A 19,432-nucleotide genomic window follows, 5' to 3' on the forward strand; every position below is an offset into this window, starting at 1 on the left:
AGCATGAACTCAGTTCGAATCCAGCGTCTGATGAACTCTTTCTTCTTTTTTCCCCCCCGCTACATATCAGATTTTGCCTACTATTTATCACGAGAAAGACAAGTAGGAATCATTAATAAGTTTGTGCATCAATTTTATTTGCACATTTATTGAATGGAAATGTTTCTGATTCACGCTTGCAAATTCATCTTCAGATAGTGTCTTTATAGCAATGTGCGTGCAGTAGATAGCTCAGATTACATTGGGAAAACAGGCGACCGCTGCAAATTGTGCTTTAATGTTTAGCTGGTCAACTGTATGGTATGGAAACCTTAAATACCTGCTAGATGAACCTGTCTCATACAGCTGCCATTGCAAGGCTCAGACACTTTGTAGAGAGGAATTTAAGACAACTGCCTCTAGGAGTCGCCAATGGAAATAAAACAGACACGCACAAAAAATGTGCGTACGCCAGCCATAAAGCTGGCGTGGAGCTGCGCACATTCCCACGTTCAGTTCATTGTTAGTAAATCCAAACGTGACCGATTCTGAGCGTGAAACCTGTTTTTGTGCGTACGCAGCGTTGATACATGAGGCCTCAGAACTTCAGATCTGTCTATGCTTTACACTTGATATTGTGTGGAGACCAAATAGAAGACTATTATTAAAAAAAGAAAATCACAGTGAAATCTATTGAAATCTATTTATGTATTAAGGTTAAATATATGTATATAGTATCCATATATTTAATGAGTAATAATGTCTATTTATGGTAATTATTATCTTTATATTAATTTATTTATATTGTATTTTTGTTGTATAGTTCTCTTTGTTTTCATGGTTCATGGTTTTTAAGGTTAAGGTCATGTTTTGCAGCCGTGTTGGCATTGGCGTGATTTGGCCAGCCTTTGATGTCAAAATAAAGGATATGGGAAGTGTTTTTTCCTCCCTAAAGGACTTTTATTTGCTTAAACTATGCAGCAATTTAGTTTTTATTGCATTTAGCATTGTTTTTCCAGCTGTTTGTGACTAGAACAGATGTATCGTGACCGAGTTAAAGTCATAATGAAGTCCATATTTACAGTTCTTATTTTCATGGAACAGTGCATGCAGAATTTATTATTATTTTTATTTATTATTGTTGTAATGTATGATTCCTTATAATCTTTTAATTAAAATTACTTTCCCTCTGGCAAGTCTGACAACATCTGGGAGTCCTGGCGGATAAAATCAGGACTTTATCTCTCAATTTTTTTTTCATGCTAGAACTCATTTCACTCAGATATACATCACATAAATGATTGTATTTCAGTTTTAAAAAATAAACACATAACAAATAATTAAATCATAATTTACAGTGGGGGAATTAAGCATTCAACAAGTCACCATTTTTAAAGGTGCTGTTGACCTGATGTTGATAACAACCAAAGAAATCCATATATGCAACGAAAACAATATTGATTAGCTTTTTAAACTTTAAGACGTATTGTTTCTCCTGTTCTGGTGCTGCTTAAACTTCCTTTGTTCATTTTCCCACACTGCTCCAAATCAGAATTCCGCTGTGTAAGAATCTCGTATTTTTACTTAAAGGTGGTTAAACAGATTTTAGAGCCAACCGTGTCTCATTGTCCTAGAACAGAAGGTTAATGCTGGTGATAGATGTACATATTTTCATGCACACTCATAAAGTGACACCGTACGGCCCTTAATGACGTTTATCTCTGACCTCTGGCCTCTCCAGTAGCAGAGGGGGATGTTTGGATATCACAGAACTTCCTGCCCTGAATTACCCCACATTCATCAGGCCTGTTATTGTTTGCGCTCCGGCTTACAGTGGTGTGCTCTGCAAGAGCCATTCTGTGCTGTCACTTCCTGAACAGTCTGAATTTAATTAGGCATTTTGATAATTAAGTAAAGATGTATGCTCAAAACTGAAGGAGAATTTAGGAACATATACCTTAGCTTAGAAAATTTGCAGAGAAGTAACTGGAAGATTCTGAGGTTTACATTTGATAATTGATAAGGTTTCTGAACTCTTTAAGGAAGTTCACACAAAGAGCACTTGAGTGAAACTGGCCTCTTCCTTCCAGTGGACATATGGAAGCATACTTTAATACCAGTCTATACCAGAATGGCAAAAAATAGAACGCGTTTACACAATAAACCAGTCAAATGTTTCTGCAACTTTCATCCGCTCAGGAAAAAAAACCCTGCAAGGTACTGCACTGGTTTAAAGCGGTTATTTTTGGTTATAGCACAGATTTAATCAATGGTATAATATTCATTTGCTAGTGTAAAATATTCCAACACAGCCATATAAACATAATAGATGCATTAAGTCAAATTTTTAACCCATGAAATAAAAAAAACAACCCACGACAATCAGTTAACAGTAGCTAGTAATGTATTTTTGACTTTATTTTGTCTATGAAAAGAAGCAGAATTATTGCAGATAACATGCAGACTTATAATGCTAGATGAGTTTTGTGGCTAAAAATTGCATTCCTTAAATTAAAGGAGACCTATTAGGCAAAAATCAGTTTTGAAAAGGGTTTAAACTAGTAACGGTCCATTAACGTTAACGCAAGACTCTTATTGGGCGATAAAAAAAAAAATAGCTGTTAATCTATTTTCAAAGTTGAGTTGGGAGCTGGGTCTATTCTATGCAAGCTTTAATGACTTTCACTTTGATATTTTATCGCGGATGTATACCTGACCAGTGAGCCGTCTGACAAAATAGTGCCCTTTTGAATCAAATCAGCAAGACGCCCTTCTGGATCACTTACTTCGAAGACACTACTGACTACGTTTACATGGACATCTGTAATAGACAATAATATTATTAAGGGGTTTACATAAAGTGCTTTCATGTAAGAGTTTCCTGTAATTTTGGGCGACTTTAACTGCAGTTCGGCAGTTTCACATTCACTTATGAACATTTCATTCATGCCCCCGTAACAAACTGGTGTATTAGATGCAAATAAGGAGTAAGGACTGGTGAGAGTGTTATGGAATTTAATAACGCACGACGAATGGAAAGAAAGAAACTTCTGCATTTTGCGACGTGTGTGTGTTTGTGCGTGTGTGCGGCCCTTTACTGACAGCCGCGTGTGTGGATTTTGTCTGAAAATATGGCGCAAAGACCTAAATGACGGTAAAAGTTTGATTGGAGTGTTTACTTCAATAATGCCACTAATATCTGCATACTCCACATGTCTTAATTCCATTTCTGTTTAGTTCAGTTGTGACTTTAGTCGGATTAAGGTAATCAAAAATCGCTGTTTGGAGCTTATGTAGGCCGACAGTTCAAAATTCATGTTTAACTGAATAAGCAGTTTGTAAACACAAGCACATCATATTGAATTTCATTTATTTTCATCACCAATTATCATAGTAGAACAGTTTCTCAAGCAGTTTGTGATGCATTTTGCAAACAGGAGATGAGGCCCTGATCTAATGCACCACCTGGCTTGAGAAATCAGTTCTCAAAGACTTACTTTTAGTCATTATTTGGGTAGCACACATATTCTGAATGTCTTCAGCAGAATTCAAATGAGCCATTTTAATCTAGATTAATTTCAAGATTACAGTGAGATTAATCTAGATGATAAAAACTAATCTATGCACACCTATAGTTTAAACACAGCAGTCTGTGAATATAACCGGCTTCTAATGATTCAGAAACACTTTGATTGACATTCTCCCTTTGTACGTGTCATCAGAGTGGGAAAGCCCCGCCCATAAGTGACAATCTCTCCCTCATTAGCATAAACAGCCCTGAGTGAGAAGCAGCCGTCTGCCATTTGAGTTCATTTTACCAAAATGAGACAATTAGCATCAAAGCATAAAAGGGACAGTTTCGAAGAGTTCTAAAACATTATTTGTGTGATATTTTAAGCTGAAACTTCACATACACACTCTAGGGACATCAGAGACTTATTTTACATCTTGTCAAATGTAAGAAAATGATTGATTGCATCGCTAAGCAAGAACTTTCATTCCTTGTTTGGGATCATTTTGAGCCATTTAAAGCTAAAGTTCATTCCAATGAGCATCATGGAAGTCCACTACATGGGGAAAAATCCTGCATGTTTCGACCCTAAATATCTTAATTTCATTTTGACTGACTAGAGAAAGAAGTTATTATTTTAGACGCCAGGACGAACGCATAATTCGGGGGAATTTGGTGGAAGGCAGATCCATGTCTGGAATGGAAGAAATCACAGTGGGATGGTCTAAATTCAAAACAGGACCCTCTGAGTCTGTGAAAGTGTCAGGAGAAAGGGTGGTGCACATCTTAGTCTATTCCAAGCAGCTCTGGAAACCTTAACCACACGGTATAGATTACAACAGAGCTCAGGAACAGGGCTGTTTCAGTAATTATTAAAGTGAGTTGTACAGTGTAGAATCAATGACACAGGATGAGTTACTTTTAGAAATGTTGAAAAGAGGGACAGAGTGCACAGGGTCCATGCAGGGCGAGTATTACAGAAAGATCCTAACTTTAAAGTCTTATCATATCTGTTAAATAATCAATTTCAGTCAGGACCACATTTAGTACAAAAGGTTTTTACAGAACAGCATTTGCGTGTGTTATATTTCATTCATTCATTTTCCTTTGACTTAGTCCCTTTGTTCATCAGGGGTCGCCACAGCGGAATGATTTGCCAACTTATCCGGCACATGTTTTACGCTGCGGATGCCGGTAACACTTGATTTTGATGGTCCATTTGAGTATTAGTAGACTGTCTGCTTAATGTCTGTTGATACTCCTCCTACAACATACATTTTACTGACTATAACTGACTTTCCACGTACGTCAACTTACACTAACCCCAACCTAACAGTCTACTTATAAACTAATGAGAATTAGTTGTAATGTAACTTAAGTTCAACAAACGGACCATCAAAATAAAGTGTGACCCGGATGCCCTTACAGCTGCAACTCAGTACTGGGAAACATCCACACACACTCATTCACACACATACACTACTGCCAGTTTAGTTTGGCCAATTCACCTATAGCGCTTGTCTTTGGTCTTGGACAACACCAACACAGGGAGAACATGCAACACTCCACCACTGAGCCACCGTGTTGCCCTCTCTGTAATATTAATTCTCCTAATTGAATATTTCACATCTTAAGTTAAGACCTAAGATAAGAAATCAGAGATTAGAAACTTTATGTAATACGCCTCCAGAGGTTTGTTATGGCTCACTGTGAATTTGAGGGGGCCAAGGGCCAAAACTTGTGCATAGGTCCTGGAATTCCTAGAAATGTCACGGAATATGTGCTAACATTATTGATAATTTTTTTTTTTATTGTTGCATTAGGCATTGACGTGCTTGCTAGTACTTTGATGTTTGATGTAAAGAACGGGATCTAAATGGCGTTACCCGTGATGAAATGTAACTTTGCTGACTAACGTCAAAATCAAAACAACACTAAGTTTAGATCATAAATGATGATTACCTAAAATGATCTAATGTTTAAAATTCACTCGTGGATAATTAACTGGTGCAAAAAAAAAAAAAAGAAAGAAAAGTTTGTACCATCATGGATTCTGGCGAAGAGACTGAGCCATAAATTTATAATATCAATACTCTTGGGTAAATTAACTGCTACCAGTACATCCAGAAGCATTGTTGTTTCTACAAGAGTGCTGAACTGTAACTTTATTTTTAAGCTCCATTTTTAGGAACATGTTACCCAGGGTTATCTCATCTAAAAATGTGTATGTTCCTGTACATGCACAATATTTGCTTCTCGTGTTTCTACAGGATGTGAACTTTGTGTTGTTTTCTGCGTTCTTACAGTCACCACTTTTTAAATATAGTCAATCTTAATTTTTTTTTTTTAGAAGTCACTTGAAGAAACCCTCTGCCCTCCATCCTGAGAAATTATACACTTCTTAGAAGTCAAAGTCCAAGAAACGCATGTCTTAGAGACCCCAAACCTCTCAGCTTTTATAGGGGAAATGTGATATTGTACCATGTTATTCTCCTTATCCTCTGAAGTAATTTTTAACCCTCCTGTTGAATCCTGTTGATGAGTCAAAAATGATCCACACAGAACACTTTTCCATTGTTATTCAGTGAAAATGCACTGGATGAGCAGTGCTGGGGAAAGTTGCTTTAGAAAATAATGCATTACAACATTGAGTTACATTCTAAAACAGTAACTAATTGCGTTACTTAGTTACTTTTTATTGAAAGTAATGCATTACAATATTGAGTTACTCCACCAAAAAGTAACTAATTGCGTTACTTTTTGGCGCAGTAACTCAATATTGCAATGCATTACTTTCCATAAAAAGTAACTAAGTAACGCAATTAGTTACTTTTTGGGGGAGTAACTCAATATTGCAATGCATTACTTTCAATAAAAAGTAACTAAGTAACACAATTAGTTACTTTTTGGGGGAGTAACTCAATATTGTAATGCATTACTTTCCATAAAAAGTAACTAAGTAACGCAATCAGTTACTTTTTGGGGGAGTAACTCAATATTGTAATGCATTACTTTCCATAAAAAGTAACTAAGTAACGCAATCAGTTACTTTTTAGGGGAGTAACTCAATATTGCAACATTACTTTCCATAAAAGTAACTAAGTAATGCAATTAGAACAGTACACTGACTTATCTGCTGTGAAATGAGAGACCTGATGATGATATGTGCGAGTTGACTGTCTGTTCCCTCACAGCACAGTGTGAGTGTGTGATTCATCCTGCATGGCTAAGGTCATGATTCCGCAATATATTTTGTAAAAGCCAATCAAGCGAAGTAAAAACTAAAAGTAACTCACATTACAAGTAACTCACATAGTATTACTCATTTTTTAAAAGTAATGCATTTCTTTAAGTTACATGTGCTACTTTAGAAAGGTAATATTATGTAACGTCATTACTTATAAGCGTTCATGAGTAGTTAAGAATGGATTATTGATAAGGTACCCCTTTGAGTAAAGTCATGATATAGTTTTACATTAACATATCATGAGTTCATGATGTTTAAATTAAACAAACTAATGTGGTAATAAATACATTAACAAACAATCATGTACTAACAAGTAATTAAGGTAGCCTTTAATCACACATGAACTCTTGTGTAGTTAAAGTTAGTTCATGATTAGTGCATGCATTAACTCATCATTAGTTCATAATGAAGTAATGTTTAGTTTACATAGTAACACATCATTATTCATGTACTGAAGGACAACATGGGGTTAAAAATGTTCTTTCACTCTCTGCAGCCCAACGTCCTGCAGCCATAGTGTCTCCTACAGCCGGGACCACCAGAGATGTACTGGAGGTCCCTCTGGACATCGGGGGCTATCCTGTGCTGCTGAGTGATACAGCAGGGCTACGGGACACCAGTGACAGTGTGGAACAGGAGGGCGTCCGGCGCGCCCGGCAGCGGTATGTATTTACGGACACGTGTGGGAAAGTCAAGGTACAATAAACAGAGGCATTTTTGTGCAAACAATCCAAAGTGATAAATATTGGCATCCCAAAAATGGCCCGTCGAGGGGAAATATCCCTTAAGAGGTTTTTTGTGTTGCACATTGTACCCTGTGAGGGGAAACGATCTGTTTATTCACACAATTAGATGCAAGAGTGTGTCTCATTTTTCATGATTGAGTAAACATTGCAGATTATGCAACGCAAAACCATTTAGTTACATAATGTTTGCTGTAATAGAGGAGTCCGTTTAAAATTTATTTAACAGGATATCTCATAGTAGGGCTGGGCGATATTCCAAAAAAAAAAAAAAAAATCATGATATCATATTTTATGTTATTCGATAGCGATAATTACAGATTTTTTTTTATTTATATTTTTAACAGTACATTTAGGAATATTACGATTTTTTTTGTTATTTAACCACCTTATTTTAATTTACCAACATTACTTGGAAAAATAACTCAATTAGTCAAAAACAAAAATATTTAAACAAAATATCTGATCTCTTTATAATAAAATAAAGATAAGTGTTAAAGAAACTCTTCAACTTGATAATAAAATGTTACACAGTGTGTGCAATGGTAAAGGTAGGTCAACATCTGTAAAGAGTCAATAATAATGATACAGTAAACCTCAAACTCTGTAAACCAAACTAATTATCATAATCAAATCTGAGTATTCAAGTAAAAGAACTAACCATCAAATACATACTGCAACATTACAAATTGTGAAGTTGAATGACTACATCACCCCTATGCAAAAATACTCTTTCAGATGGGGAGCTCGTGGCTGGGATGCACAAGAAAAGAAACCAAAAAGCCACTCTGGCGACATCCTGACATGCTTTTTTATTTACATTCTCCTCACTGCTGCTATACGACACTTATTTTTGCATGTGTTGTTATTCTGGCCTGAAGTGACATGTGCGTGGTTTCCTTCACCATTTTCTACATGCTTTATGCTCCCGCTCTTTTGGCATCTCTCATAACTAGGCGACCATTAACCGTTTTCTCAAAGGATGACAAATGGACAAACCATTGCTGCAGCTCTGACACAAATAGAAAAGTAAAAAGCACTGCAGTGTTTGGATGCGCTGCGTTTGTCAGAGGTAATTAGTCTACTGTTATTAGTGAAATGTGTATATTCCATACAAAGTGTGAAGCAGATTGGTTAGTTCTACTTACATGAATCACGGTGCGCTCTCGGCATTCTGGAAAAGTTGAGATGTTTTTCAACTAGGTGTGCCTGGAAAATGTGCACGCGTCATGTGTGCATCGCTCACACCATGATTAGAAATGACAAATTTATACTACGCTTATTAGCATTCCTTCTAAGGCGTGCACTTAGCAGCTACATAAAATAAAAATATAGCGCTTCATAACGAAACTTCATACCAAACTTTTAAAAAAATCGTTATTGACAATGGTGTTCGGTCAATAAATACTGATACCGATTTTATCCCCCTGCCCTATCTCATACTGTATTTTTTCTGACCATAGTATATTTGAAATATATGTAACTGTGAGGCTTTTAAAACCAAAAATATGTTTACTTTCAACATTAATAAACGAAAATGTATTTTGAATTGTTTGACAGAAATAAAAATTATTAAAATAAATAAATTAAATGCTATTAAATACATTTCAGAATATCCTTAAAATGTATTTGTAGAAAAAATAATGTTTAAAATAATTATTTGAAATATATTTTAGCTTATTAATGGTTTGGGCATTTTGTTTATTTACTGATATTTACTCACTTTTCTTGATAAATGCCCAGTCAAACTAATTATTTATGCCTATTTTAGACTGCCTATCTTTCAACTTTGACTAGCGTTTATAGATTTAACCCAGCAAGGATCTACAAGATATTGCTTAATATTGCATAATTTTACCATATGGGATAAAAAAAATTATCATTTATTTTTCATGAAGATAACATATAAATACACTTTAGCCTTAAATATGTTGTAGATGTTTGCTAGGTTAAGTCTATAAACACTTGTCAAAGTTGAAGGAGGGCGACAGTGGCTCAGTGGTTAGCACTGTTGCCTCACAGCAAAAAGTTATTAAAATCCCGGCTGGGTCAGCTGGCGTTTCTTTGTGGAGTTTGCACGTTCTCCCCGTGTTGGCGTGGGTTTCCTATGGGTGCTCCGGTTTCCCCCACAGTCCAAATAGGTTTATTGAATTAGCTAAATTGGCCGAAGTGTATGAGTGGGCGTAAACTTGAGAGTTGAGAGTATATGGGTGTTTCCCAGTACTGGGTTGCAGCTGGGAAGGGCATTCGCCGTGTAAAACATATGCTGGATAAATTGGTGGTTCATTCCGCAGTGGCAACCCCTGATTAATAAAGAGACTAAGCCTGAAGGAAAATGAATGAGTGAATGAATGTTTCTCTTGATTTTTCCTTTCCTTATTCTTAAAATGTTTTGAAACTTTTCCACTAAATAATTTTGGTGTACACATTTTTGGACCGTGATCTTTAAGGTTATTTTCCAGATGACTTCCAGTTTTGTCTTTGGTACAGACTAATCTGATGTATATACACAAATATCATATTTCAAAACATCCTTTACAAAATCTGAATGTAAAAGAGAGATCTGTGAGGGGTGTACTCATATATGCTGAGCACTGCGTGTATGAAAAATAATAAAAAACTGATCACAAAAAAAATAGACAGGAAGTGGCCACTTTGTTTGTGTGAGGTCAGAGGTGGTAAGATGCTGACCAGGCTCAGGAAACAGACTTAAGACATGAGCTTCCTCTGCTGCCCGCAGGGTGGAGCAGGCGGATCTGTCTCTGGTGGTTGTGGACTTGACGCAGCTTCCTTCTGAGCGCCGGCATGTGCCCGTTTTCCTCAGAGGACACTTGAAGAATATCCTGGAGCGCTCCTCTCAGCAGCAGCAGCACATCCTGATCCTTAACAAAAGTGACCTGGTCTCTGCTGAACAGCAGCGCAGCATCCAGACGTCCCTTCAGGAGCTCTCTGGTGCTCCTTCTGCATGCTTTCTGTCCTGCCACAGCAGAGACGGCCTGGAGGAGCTCCTGACTCTATTGCATAACACTCTGAAGACCCTGTGAGTGAACTGATCAATGCAGATGACACCTCAAATTCCAGTATAAATGCTATTTATTAGTCATACACAGTATGATATACAGTATGAAACGCTTACACAACCATTCATGAGCTTAAAATAATAACAACAATAGCAAAAATAATCACAATAACAATCTAGATTTTGGAGAAATATGAATGCAATTGCAGATACTTTTAGTAGATACATTTAAAGTACGCTTAAAGATCACTTTAGTAGATGCACTACTGGTTTTAGAACTTTTTTTCTTTATATTATTAGCCCTCCTGAATTATTAGACCCCTGTATTATTCCCCAATTTCTGTTTAGAGGTCCCATGAAATTAAAATCAAATTTTTAGATGTTGGTATCAGTCTGTTAGTTTTAAGGATATCTATAAGCTAGTGTGCTCCAAAAATTCACGTTTATAAAATATAAAACTGATATAAACATCTGAAGCTTCCAGTGTGTCACCTCTGCCTAAATCGAGCAACACTTTATTTCATGTGACCTCATATTTAAGTTTCTTGACAATTCTTGACCAATCAAGTGCTCTCTAGCATCTGACATGACCCGCCCCGTTCAAGACGCTTCTCATTTGCTTTTCATTTGATGCGCTCGAGCTCAACCCCTCTGACTGGCAGAGCAGTGATTTAAAAACTAAACGCTATTGGCTGTTTTTGTAAAAGGGAGGAGCTAATCTGTTCCACCCACCTGTACATCAAATCGAAAACATCGAATAAAGTGCATATTTCACAGCACTTTACAGGATCTTTAATGAATAGAAGATTTTGTATAACAGATTTCTAAACAAAATAGTTTTATAAACTAATTACTAATAACTTATTTATTTTATCTTTGCCATGATGACAGTAAATAATATTATTCTAGATATTTTTCAAAATACTAGTACTCAGCTTAAAGTGACATTTAAAGGCCTAATTAGGTTAATAATACAAGTTAGGTTAATTAGGCAAGTTATTGTATAACGATGATTTGTTCCGTAGATTATTGAAAAAATATATAGCTTATATATATAGGGCCTTATGATACTGACCTCAAAATGGGTTTTTAGGTTTCTAGTTAAGCTAATTAACCTAATTAAGCCTTTAAATGTCACTTTAAGCTGTATAGAAGCGTCTTGAAAAATATTATTTACTGTCATCATGGCAAAGACAAAATAAATAAGTTATTAGAAATGAGTTATTAAAACTATTATGTTTAGAAATGTGTTGAAAAAAGCTCTCTGTTAAAAAGAAATTGGGGAAAAAATAAACAGGGGGCTTATTATTCTGACTTCAACTGTATATATTTATATATTTATTTATTTCTTGTTTTAGCATAAGAAAATAAACAATAACATTGACGAGAACAGAAAGAGCACAAAGGTCATTTCACAACACACAAAATGTCAGACACAACATAGTACAATATCCCTTAGGAAAGCATGGGGAAAATACATTAAAATAAATCATTTATAGAGAAGTGTGTCGTCTCCACATCTCAGCGCACGCCAAACCAGTCAATGAAACTTTCTTGCTTAATAAATGTGCACTAGGTCTGCAGATATGTAAATTAATATTTTTTTATTTAAATTGATAGCTTAATATTTGAAGGACAAAAAAATCTATTGTTTTGACCCATACAATGTATTTTTGGATATTGCTAAGAATATACCCCTACAATATTGACCTTATTCTTCAAGTATGAGGGGGCACAGCTGGAATCTTTTTGGTTGAAAACTTCCCGTCTCATTCACTTTCATTGATTTTGAGACTTTAGAGACGGCGCGTTCTCCTGCTTGCAAACTGATGATTTTGTATTATATTATTTTACTTTTTATGTATAATCCTGAACACTTGTTTGTAGAGCAAGTAATTTGACGGTTCTCTGCCTTTTATGGAAACACTTTAGAATAATGGTCCATTAGTTTATGCATTTTCTAACATTAAGTATGAATAATCCTTTAGATTATATTTAGATTTTAGAATTTATTAATCATAGTTCAACATTTACTAATGCATTATTAAAACCCAAAGTTGTGCTTATGAGTAAACATAAGCCAACGTTACCTAACCTAATTAACATTAATGTTAACAAAGGTGAACTGATACCATAATAAATGTTTTACTGGTTGTTTTTTCCTGTTAGTAAATACAGTTGAAGTCAGAATTATTAGCCCCCTTTTGATTTTTATTTTCTTTTTTAAATATTTCCCAAATGATTTTTAACAGAGCAATGAAATTTTCACAGTTAGTCTGATAATATTTTTACTTCTGGAGAAAGTCTTATTTGTTTTATTTCGGCTAGAATGAAAGCAGTTATTAATTTAAAAAAAAAACATTTTTGGGACAAAATTATTAGCCCCTTTAAGCAAATTTTTTCCCTGATAATCTACAGAACAAACCATCGTTATACATTAACCTGCCTAATTACCCTAACCGGCCTAGTTCACCTTATTACCCAGTTAAGCCTTTTAATGTCACTTTAAGCTGTATAGAAGTGTCTTGAAAATATGTAGTAAAATATTATTTACTGTCATCATGGAAAAGATAAAATAAATCCTTTATTAGAAATAAGTTTTTAAACCTATTATGCTTAGAAATGTGCTGAAACAATCTTCCCAGAACAGAACAGAAATTGGGGAAAAAAAAGGGGCGCTAATAATTCTGACTTCATTTGTACATTAAATAACATGAACTAATAGACCATTATTTTAAAGTGTTTCTCGTTTATTAATCCTAGTCATTTCTCCCGTAGGCAACTGAATCGGAAGTTCTAAAATAATTGGAAAAACAAACACACTTCTGCATTGCAGAATAAGGTCAATAAGACTGTTTTTTTTGTTCCAGGGTCACATATATGGTTTTTTGGCTAATAAAGAAATAAAGCATACTTGACATGACTGATAGTCAGATCTGTGTGTGTTGCAGGTGTGGTGACCCGCTGATAGGCAGCCCGACTCTGACTCAGACTCGACACCGGACTCACCTGCAGAAGAGCATTGAGGCTTTACAGCAGTATCATGAGTACAGGGATGTGGACCTGGCGCTGGCGGCTGAAGGCCTTCGTTTGGGGCTCTTGAGCCTGGGCAGAATCACTGGTAGAGTTAGTCCTGAGGAAATATTAGACGTCATTTTCAGAGACTTCTGTATTGGGAAGTAGAACAGTGTAAATGGGTGTACATTTTTTAAATAAAAATCAGACACAAACATTTGAAGTCATATAAAAAAGTCGTTTCCAGGACATGCGCAACTTTTAAAAGGTTTGAGGTCAGATTAATATATATACTGTCTGAAACAGAGACAGTTAACTTGGGAAAACAGCTGCTCAGGTTAATGCGTAAGTTTACATTTAAAATACTTACATATTTAAGTATAATAAATTTACTAATGTAATGTGTGACATTTATTGACTTTTCACTTAAAAAAGTGGGGAATTGGCTGTAAATTTTGAAGTTATTTCAGATGTAATTGCATTAAATTACATAAAATAGGCTGCTGTTCTACAACAAATTTGAAAAAAATAACAAAAATGTAGATAACCTTAACTTAATTTTCAGTGGAAATGTTTAATTTAAGGTTTCTAAGTCATATTAACCTCTACTAAACGATCAATAATAAAGGCAGACACACAAGTGCACTTTTACATCTATTAAAAACTCAATTTTAGAAATGTTATCTTAATAACTGATCGACATGTATATTAGTGGGTGTATATATGTGTATATATATATATATATATATATATATATATATATATATATATATATATATATATATATATATATATATATATATATATATATATATATATATATATATATGTATATTAGTACATTGAGTTAAGGTTATCTGCATTCTTGTTTTCTTGTTTAAATTTGTTGTAGAACAGCAGCCTATTGTATGTAATTTAATGCAATTACATCTGAAATAACTTCAAAATTACGGTCAATTCCCCACTTTTTCAAGTGAAAAGTCAATAAATGTCACACATTACATTAGTACATTTATTATACTTAAATATGTAAGTATTTTAAATGTAAACTTACGCATTAACCTGAGCAGCTGTTTTCCCAAGTTAACAGTCTCCGTTTCAGACAGCATGTATATTAATCTGACCTCAAACCTGTATGTAATTACATCTGTAATTAACTTTTGTAATTACACTTGTAAATACACTGTTGACCATCCCTTACACCTTAACCTACCCTTAAACCTGCCCATACCACCAAACCTGTCCATAACCCAACCTCTATCCCAACTCAAAAGCACCACAAGTGTTCTCAAATACATTATAAACACAGTAAGTACATTGTATTTATTTTTTTGATGTAAGTATAGTAGTTAAGGACACTTAATATAAAGTGGGACCAAAGTTACCTCTCTTTCAGAAACAGGCTTGACTTACCCTGCTTTTTGAGTTTTACAAACCTGCCATTTTGAAACAAAAAAATCCAGAGTTTCTCTCATTTAACGGTAACATATTCTAAGTTAATCACTTAATTTCACTTAATTTCCTTTCTAAAACGGGGTCAGTGTAAGTTAACTTAATTCCTTCATGTTGTCCCAACACAAATCGATTGTGTAGAACCCAGCATTTTTACAGTGTACTAAAGTTAGCTATAAATAACTCGAGTATATTCTCATGTGCACTGTAAAAAATGATATGATCAATTAGTCATGAGAGCATATGTTTTTAGGCCATTGCAACCTATTAAACTGAGGGTGCTTTCACACCTGTGAATCGATTCAGTTGTTCCGAAACAGAGATTACAAATGTTACATTGTTGCTCTTTGCTCTTGGAGCGGTTCGTTTTCACACTGCAAAGTTTCTAATCGGACCAAAAGAGCTAAAACAAGTCACGTGCGAGTAAACTCTCCTCACATTGGTCTGAGTGTCAGGGTTTATTTTGCAGAGTCCCGCTCAGCTGTCAGGAGAGGTGGTGGTTTGGTGGTGATTGACAGGGTGCGCACACGCGATGTGTCTGAGGAGAGATGCGGTGGGAAAGGTGCGCGACGATGCCTATTTGAGGACCGGGAGGGAGACGTGAGATTACCAGGAGATCATCACTCGTTTGCAGGCATCTGGAGACTCGCGAAACTTCCCACCCTACTCATAATTCTCACTTCATATAGCCGTAAGCCTATTACATATTCATAATACACTGTGAGATAACCGCGCTCGGATCGCTTTCTCACTGCAATCGAACCGCTCCAGGGTTTGTTTCAATCGAACCGAGACCACCTCATTCAGGCAGTCTCGGAGCGATTACTTTGGCGCGGAACAGAGCGCGATTGCCTTGTTCACATATGCCAAACGAACCGCGCTAACTGGGCTAACGAGACACGTTCCGAAACAAAAGTGTAGGTGTGAAAGCACCCTAAGGGATTGCAGTGAGAAAGCGATCCGATCCGAGCGCGGTTATATCACAGATTATTATGAATATGTAATAGGCTTACGGCTATATGAAGAGAGAATTATGAGCAGGGCGGGAAGTTTCGCGAGTCTCCGGATGCCCGCAAATGAGTGATGATCTCCTGGTAATCTCGCGTCTCCCTCCCGGTCCTCAAATAGGCATCGTCGCGCACCTTTCCCACCCCTCCCCACCGCATCTCTCCTCAGACACATCGCGTGTGCGCACCCTGTCAATCACCACCAAACCACCACCTCTCCTGACAGCTGAGCGGGACTCTGCAAAATAAACCCTGACACTCAGACCAATGTGAGGAGAGTTTACTCGCACGTGACTTGTTTTAGCTCTTTTGGTCCGATTAGAAACTTTGCAGTGTGAAAGCGAAGCGCTCCAAGAGCAAAGAGCAACAACGTAACAATTGTAATCTCTGTTTCAGAACAACTGAATCGATTCACAGGTGTGAAAGCACCCTCAGTTTATCATGTTCTAACTTTATAAGTTACTCAAGCTGTTTTAGGTCAGTTTAACTTAATATGTAGTTAAGTTAGTTCAATGGACTCATAAGGTTAATTTAATTCAGCTTAAAAATTTAAGGCAACCAGGATTTTTTTAAAGTGTGGGTATCGTCTTCTGGGTTAAATGTGGGGGAAAATGTTGAAAAAAATCTCAAGATCAAACTGAAAAAGATTCATTGAATGACTTGATCAGCCCAAACAACATTCAAAACAACAACTGTGCACTGTAATCAGAGAAACCTCATTTTTGATTGCATATAGTAGGCAGAGTTTCAAATTCCCCTAAAACAATTCCATTTCCTCCGTGTTCCCTTTTGAAAACGCAATGGCTTCACACTAGCCTTGGCAGAAGGAACTGTGATTTAAGGGTACACGAAGCTCAAACACACTGATGTTCTGTGTGTGTTCAACTGTAGGAAGGAGGTGTTCAGAAACGCTCCCCACGGCCCTTTGTTCTCCTGTCAGTCCCACATTCATTTAAATATTTATGTGTGCTGGCTGAACTCTTCACCCGTTTGACGACATCGGGCCGCGAGGAGCTTTCTGCGCAGCTCGCTGTACCTTCTGTCTTCCTCTTATTCATGACGCGCTCGTGCTGTTGTTTCTGCTGATTGGGGGTTAAAAAGGGTCCCATAAATCTCACTGGCCTTTGTTCCACTGTAGGATACTAGTGGAGGGGTCACCGTGTTCGTCAGAAAACTGCCCTGGAACATATAGATTCCTTACGTAGTTGACAAATAGGCAGTAACTGTGATTTTTGAGGAAAGAAGATGATATATTTATGATATATTGGATAATTAAGAAAATATAAGGGGTCACTAACTATCAGTTCTTTCAGTGTTTTACTGTTTACTGTTCCGATTTTTTACTTTAACTGTACCTTAAATACACTTCCTGACAAAAGTCTTGTCATTAATTCCCAGTTGTAGGAGCAACAAGTATTAACTTGACTTCTAGTTGATCATTTGGAAAAGTGGCAGAAGGTAGATTTTTCAGATGGATCATCTGTTGAGCTGCATCCCAATCATCACAAATACTGCAGAAGATCTACTGGAACCCGCATGGACCCAAGATTCTCACAGAAATCAGTCAAGTTTGGCGAAGGAAAAATCATGGTTTGGGGTTACATTCAGTATGGGGGCATGCAAGAGATCTGCAGAGTGGATGGACACATCAACAGCCTGAGGTATCAGGACATTTGTGCTGCTCATTACATTACAAACCACAGGAGAGGGTAAATTCTTCAGCAGGATAGCACTCCTCATACTTCAGCCTCCACATCAAAGTTCCTGAAAGCAAAGAAGGTGAAGGAGCTCCAGGATTGGCCAGCCTAGTCACTAGATTTGAACATTATTGAGCATGTCTGGGATAAGATGGGGGAGGAGGCATTTAAGATGAATCCAAACTCTGGGAGTCCTGCAAAAACTCTTTCTTTGCCTTTCCAGATGACTTTATTAATCAGTGATTTGAGTCATTGCAGAGATGTATGGATGCAGTCCTCCAAGCTCATGATGGAGTCAGACACAATATCAATTCTTTTTCTGCTGCAGCATGAGTTTATATTCTGTACATTATTTCTGTTAAGCGACAAAACGTTTGTCTAAGCAAAGTCAGAGCTTACTGTCCTAATGAAATCATTAAAAATAAAGGCATGATCATATTTTATTTTGGTCAAATAAGCATAATCTAGAGGCCTTTGACTTGCATATAAGCCACTTCTGACACCAAATGATCAACTAGAAGTCAAGTTAATACTTGTTGCTTCTAAAACTTGGATAGGCGACAAGACTTTTGTCAGGTAGGGTACATCATATGCTGCGTTTTAGCAAAAATGAAGAAAAACAACTCTTAATAGCATACAAATATTGTGAGAGTGATATATCTTCATTGTCGCACTCTTATCCTTATATATTCTGCGAAGTCGTAAAAAGTCTTTACTGAAATATGGTGTTGAAGGTCTTAAATAGTTTTAAACAGGTACTAGTTTTCCTTTCTCCATATAAAGTATACAGTTGAAGTCAGAATTATTAGCCCCCTTGTTTATTTTTCCCCTAATTTCTGTTTAACACATTTCTAAGCATAATAGTTTTAATAACTCATTTCTAATAACTGATTTATTTTATCTTTGCCATGATGACAGTAAATAATATTTGACTAGATATTATTCAAGACACTTCTGTACAGCTTAAAGTGACATTTAAAGGCTTAAGTAGGTTAATTAGGCAAGTTATTGTATAATGATGGTTTGTTCTGTAGACTATCGAGAAAAAAATATAGCTTAAAGGGGCTAATAATTTGACCTTAAAATGGTGTTTAAAAATTAAAAACTGCTTTTATTGTAGCTGAAATAAAACAAATGAGACTTTCTCCAGAAGAAAAAATATTATCAGACATACTGTGAAAATTTCCTTGCTCTGTTAAACATCATTTAAGAAATATTAATAAAAGAAAGAAAAATTCAAAGGGGGGCTAATAATTCTGATTTCAACTATATATATACATTGCGATGTTAATACAATTTCACCAGATGATTTAACAGGTTTATTTGGATTGATTGGGAGGATTTTGTAGAGGAGTGAATCTCTAATATATAACAAATAAATGACAAGCATAGATAAATAAAATATAGTGAAGATAAAATTGAATTATAGTTTTCAGGTATTCAAATATTGAATAATTAACACTGCATAGTCTTCATTGTATATTATTTAATCTTTATTGAAGTTACAAAAAATGACTTGTGGCCGGATGTTTTAAAATTTGAAATATTGAAATGTTCACACAGTCACAGGCCTTAAAGGGAGAGTTTACTCAAAGATTAAAATGTACTCACTATTAACTTACTCTTCAATTGTTTCAATACAATAGGAGTTAATCAATTATATTCTCTTTGTGTTCACTTAAAAAAAAAAAAGAAAACTCATAAATGTTTAAAACAAGGTAAGGTTGTGATGAAAATGGTGAGTCAGTCTATCTCTTTAAAA

General features: G+C 35.8%; 2 protein-coding genes across 8 annotated transcripts in view; both read left to right on the forward strand.

Moving 5' to 3' along the window:
• The window catches only part of ranbp3a (RAN binding protein 3a), a 1,280,039-nt gene that overhangs the window by 120,999 nt on the left and 1,139,608 nt on the right, over positions 1–19,432 (forward strand). The gene's annotated exons all lie outside the window — the stretch shown is intronic.
• The window catches only part of gtpbp3 (GTP binding protein 3, mitochondrial), a 46,083-nt gene that overhangs the window by 14,270 nt on the left and 12,381 nt on the right, over positions 1–19,432 (forward strand). The window contains exons 7-10 of one of the 3 annotated variants that reach the window (XM_087272401.1): positions 7,234–7,399; positions 10,221–10,520; positions 13,278–13,341; positions 13,451–13,729. The exons of 1 other annotated variant lie outside the window; for it this stretch is intronic. In XM_087272401.1, coding sequence (XP_087128527.1) covers positions 7,234–7,399; positions 10,221–10,520; positions 13,278–13,299 — 488 coding nt within the window. In that variant the 3' untranslated portion in view covers positions 13,300–13,341; positions 13,451–13,729. 3 annotated transcript variants of the gene reach the window in all.

The sequence above is a fragment of the Danio rerio genome, chromosome 11 (genome assembly GCF_052040795.2).
Source record: "Danio rerio strain M-AB ecotype USA chromosome 11, GRCz13ab, whole genome shotgun sequence".
Taxonomy (NCBI): Eukaryota; Metazoa; Chordata; class Actinopteri; order Cypriniformes; family Danionidae; genus Danio; species Danio rerio.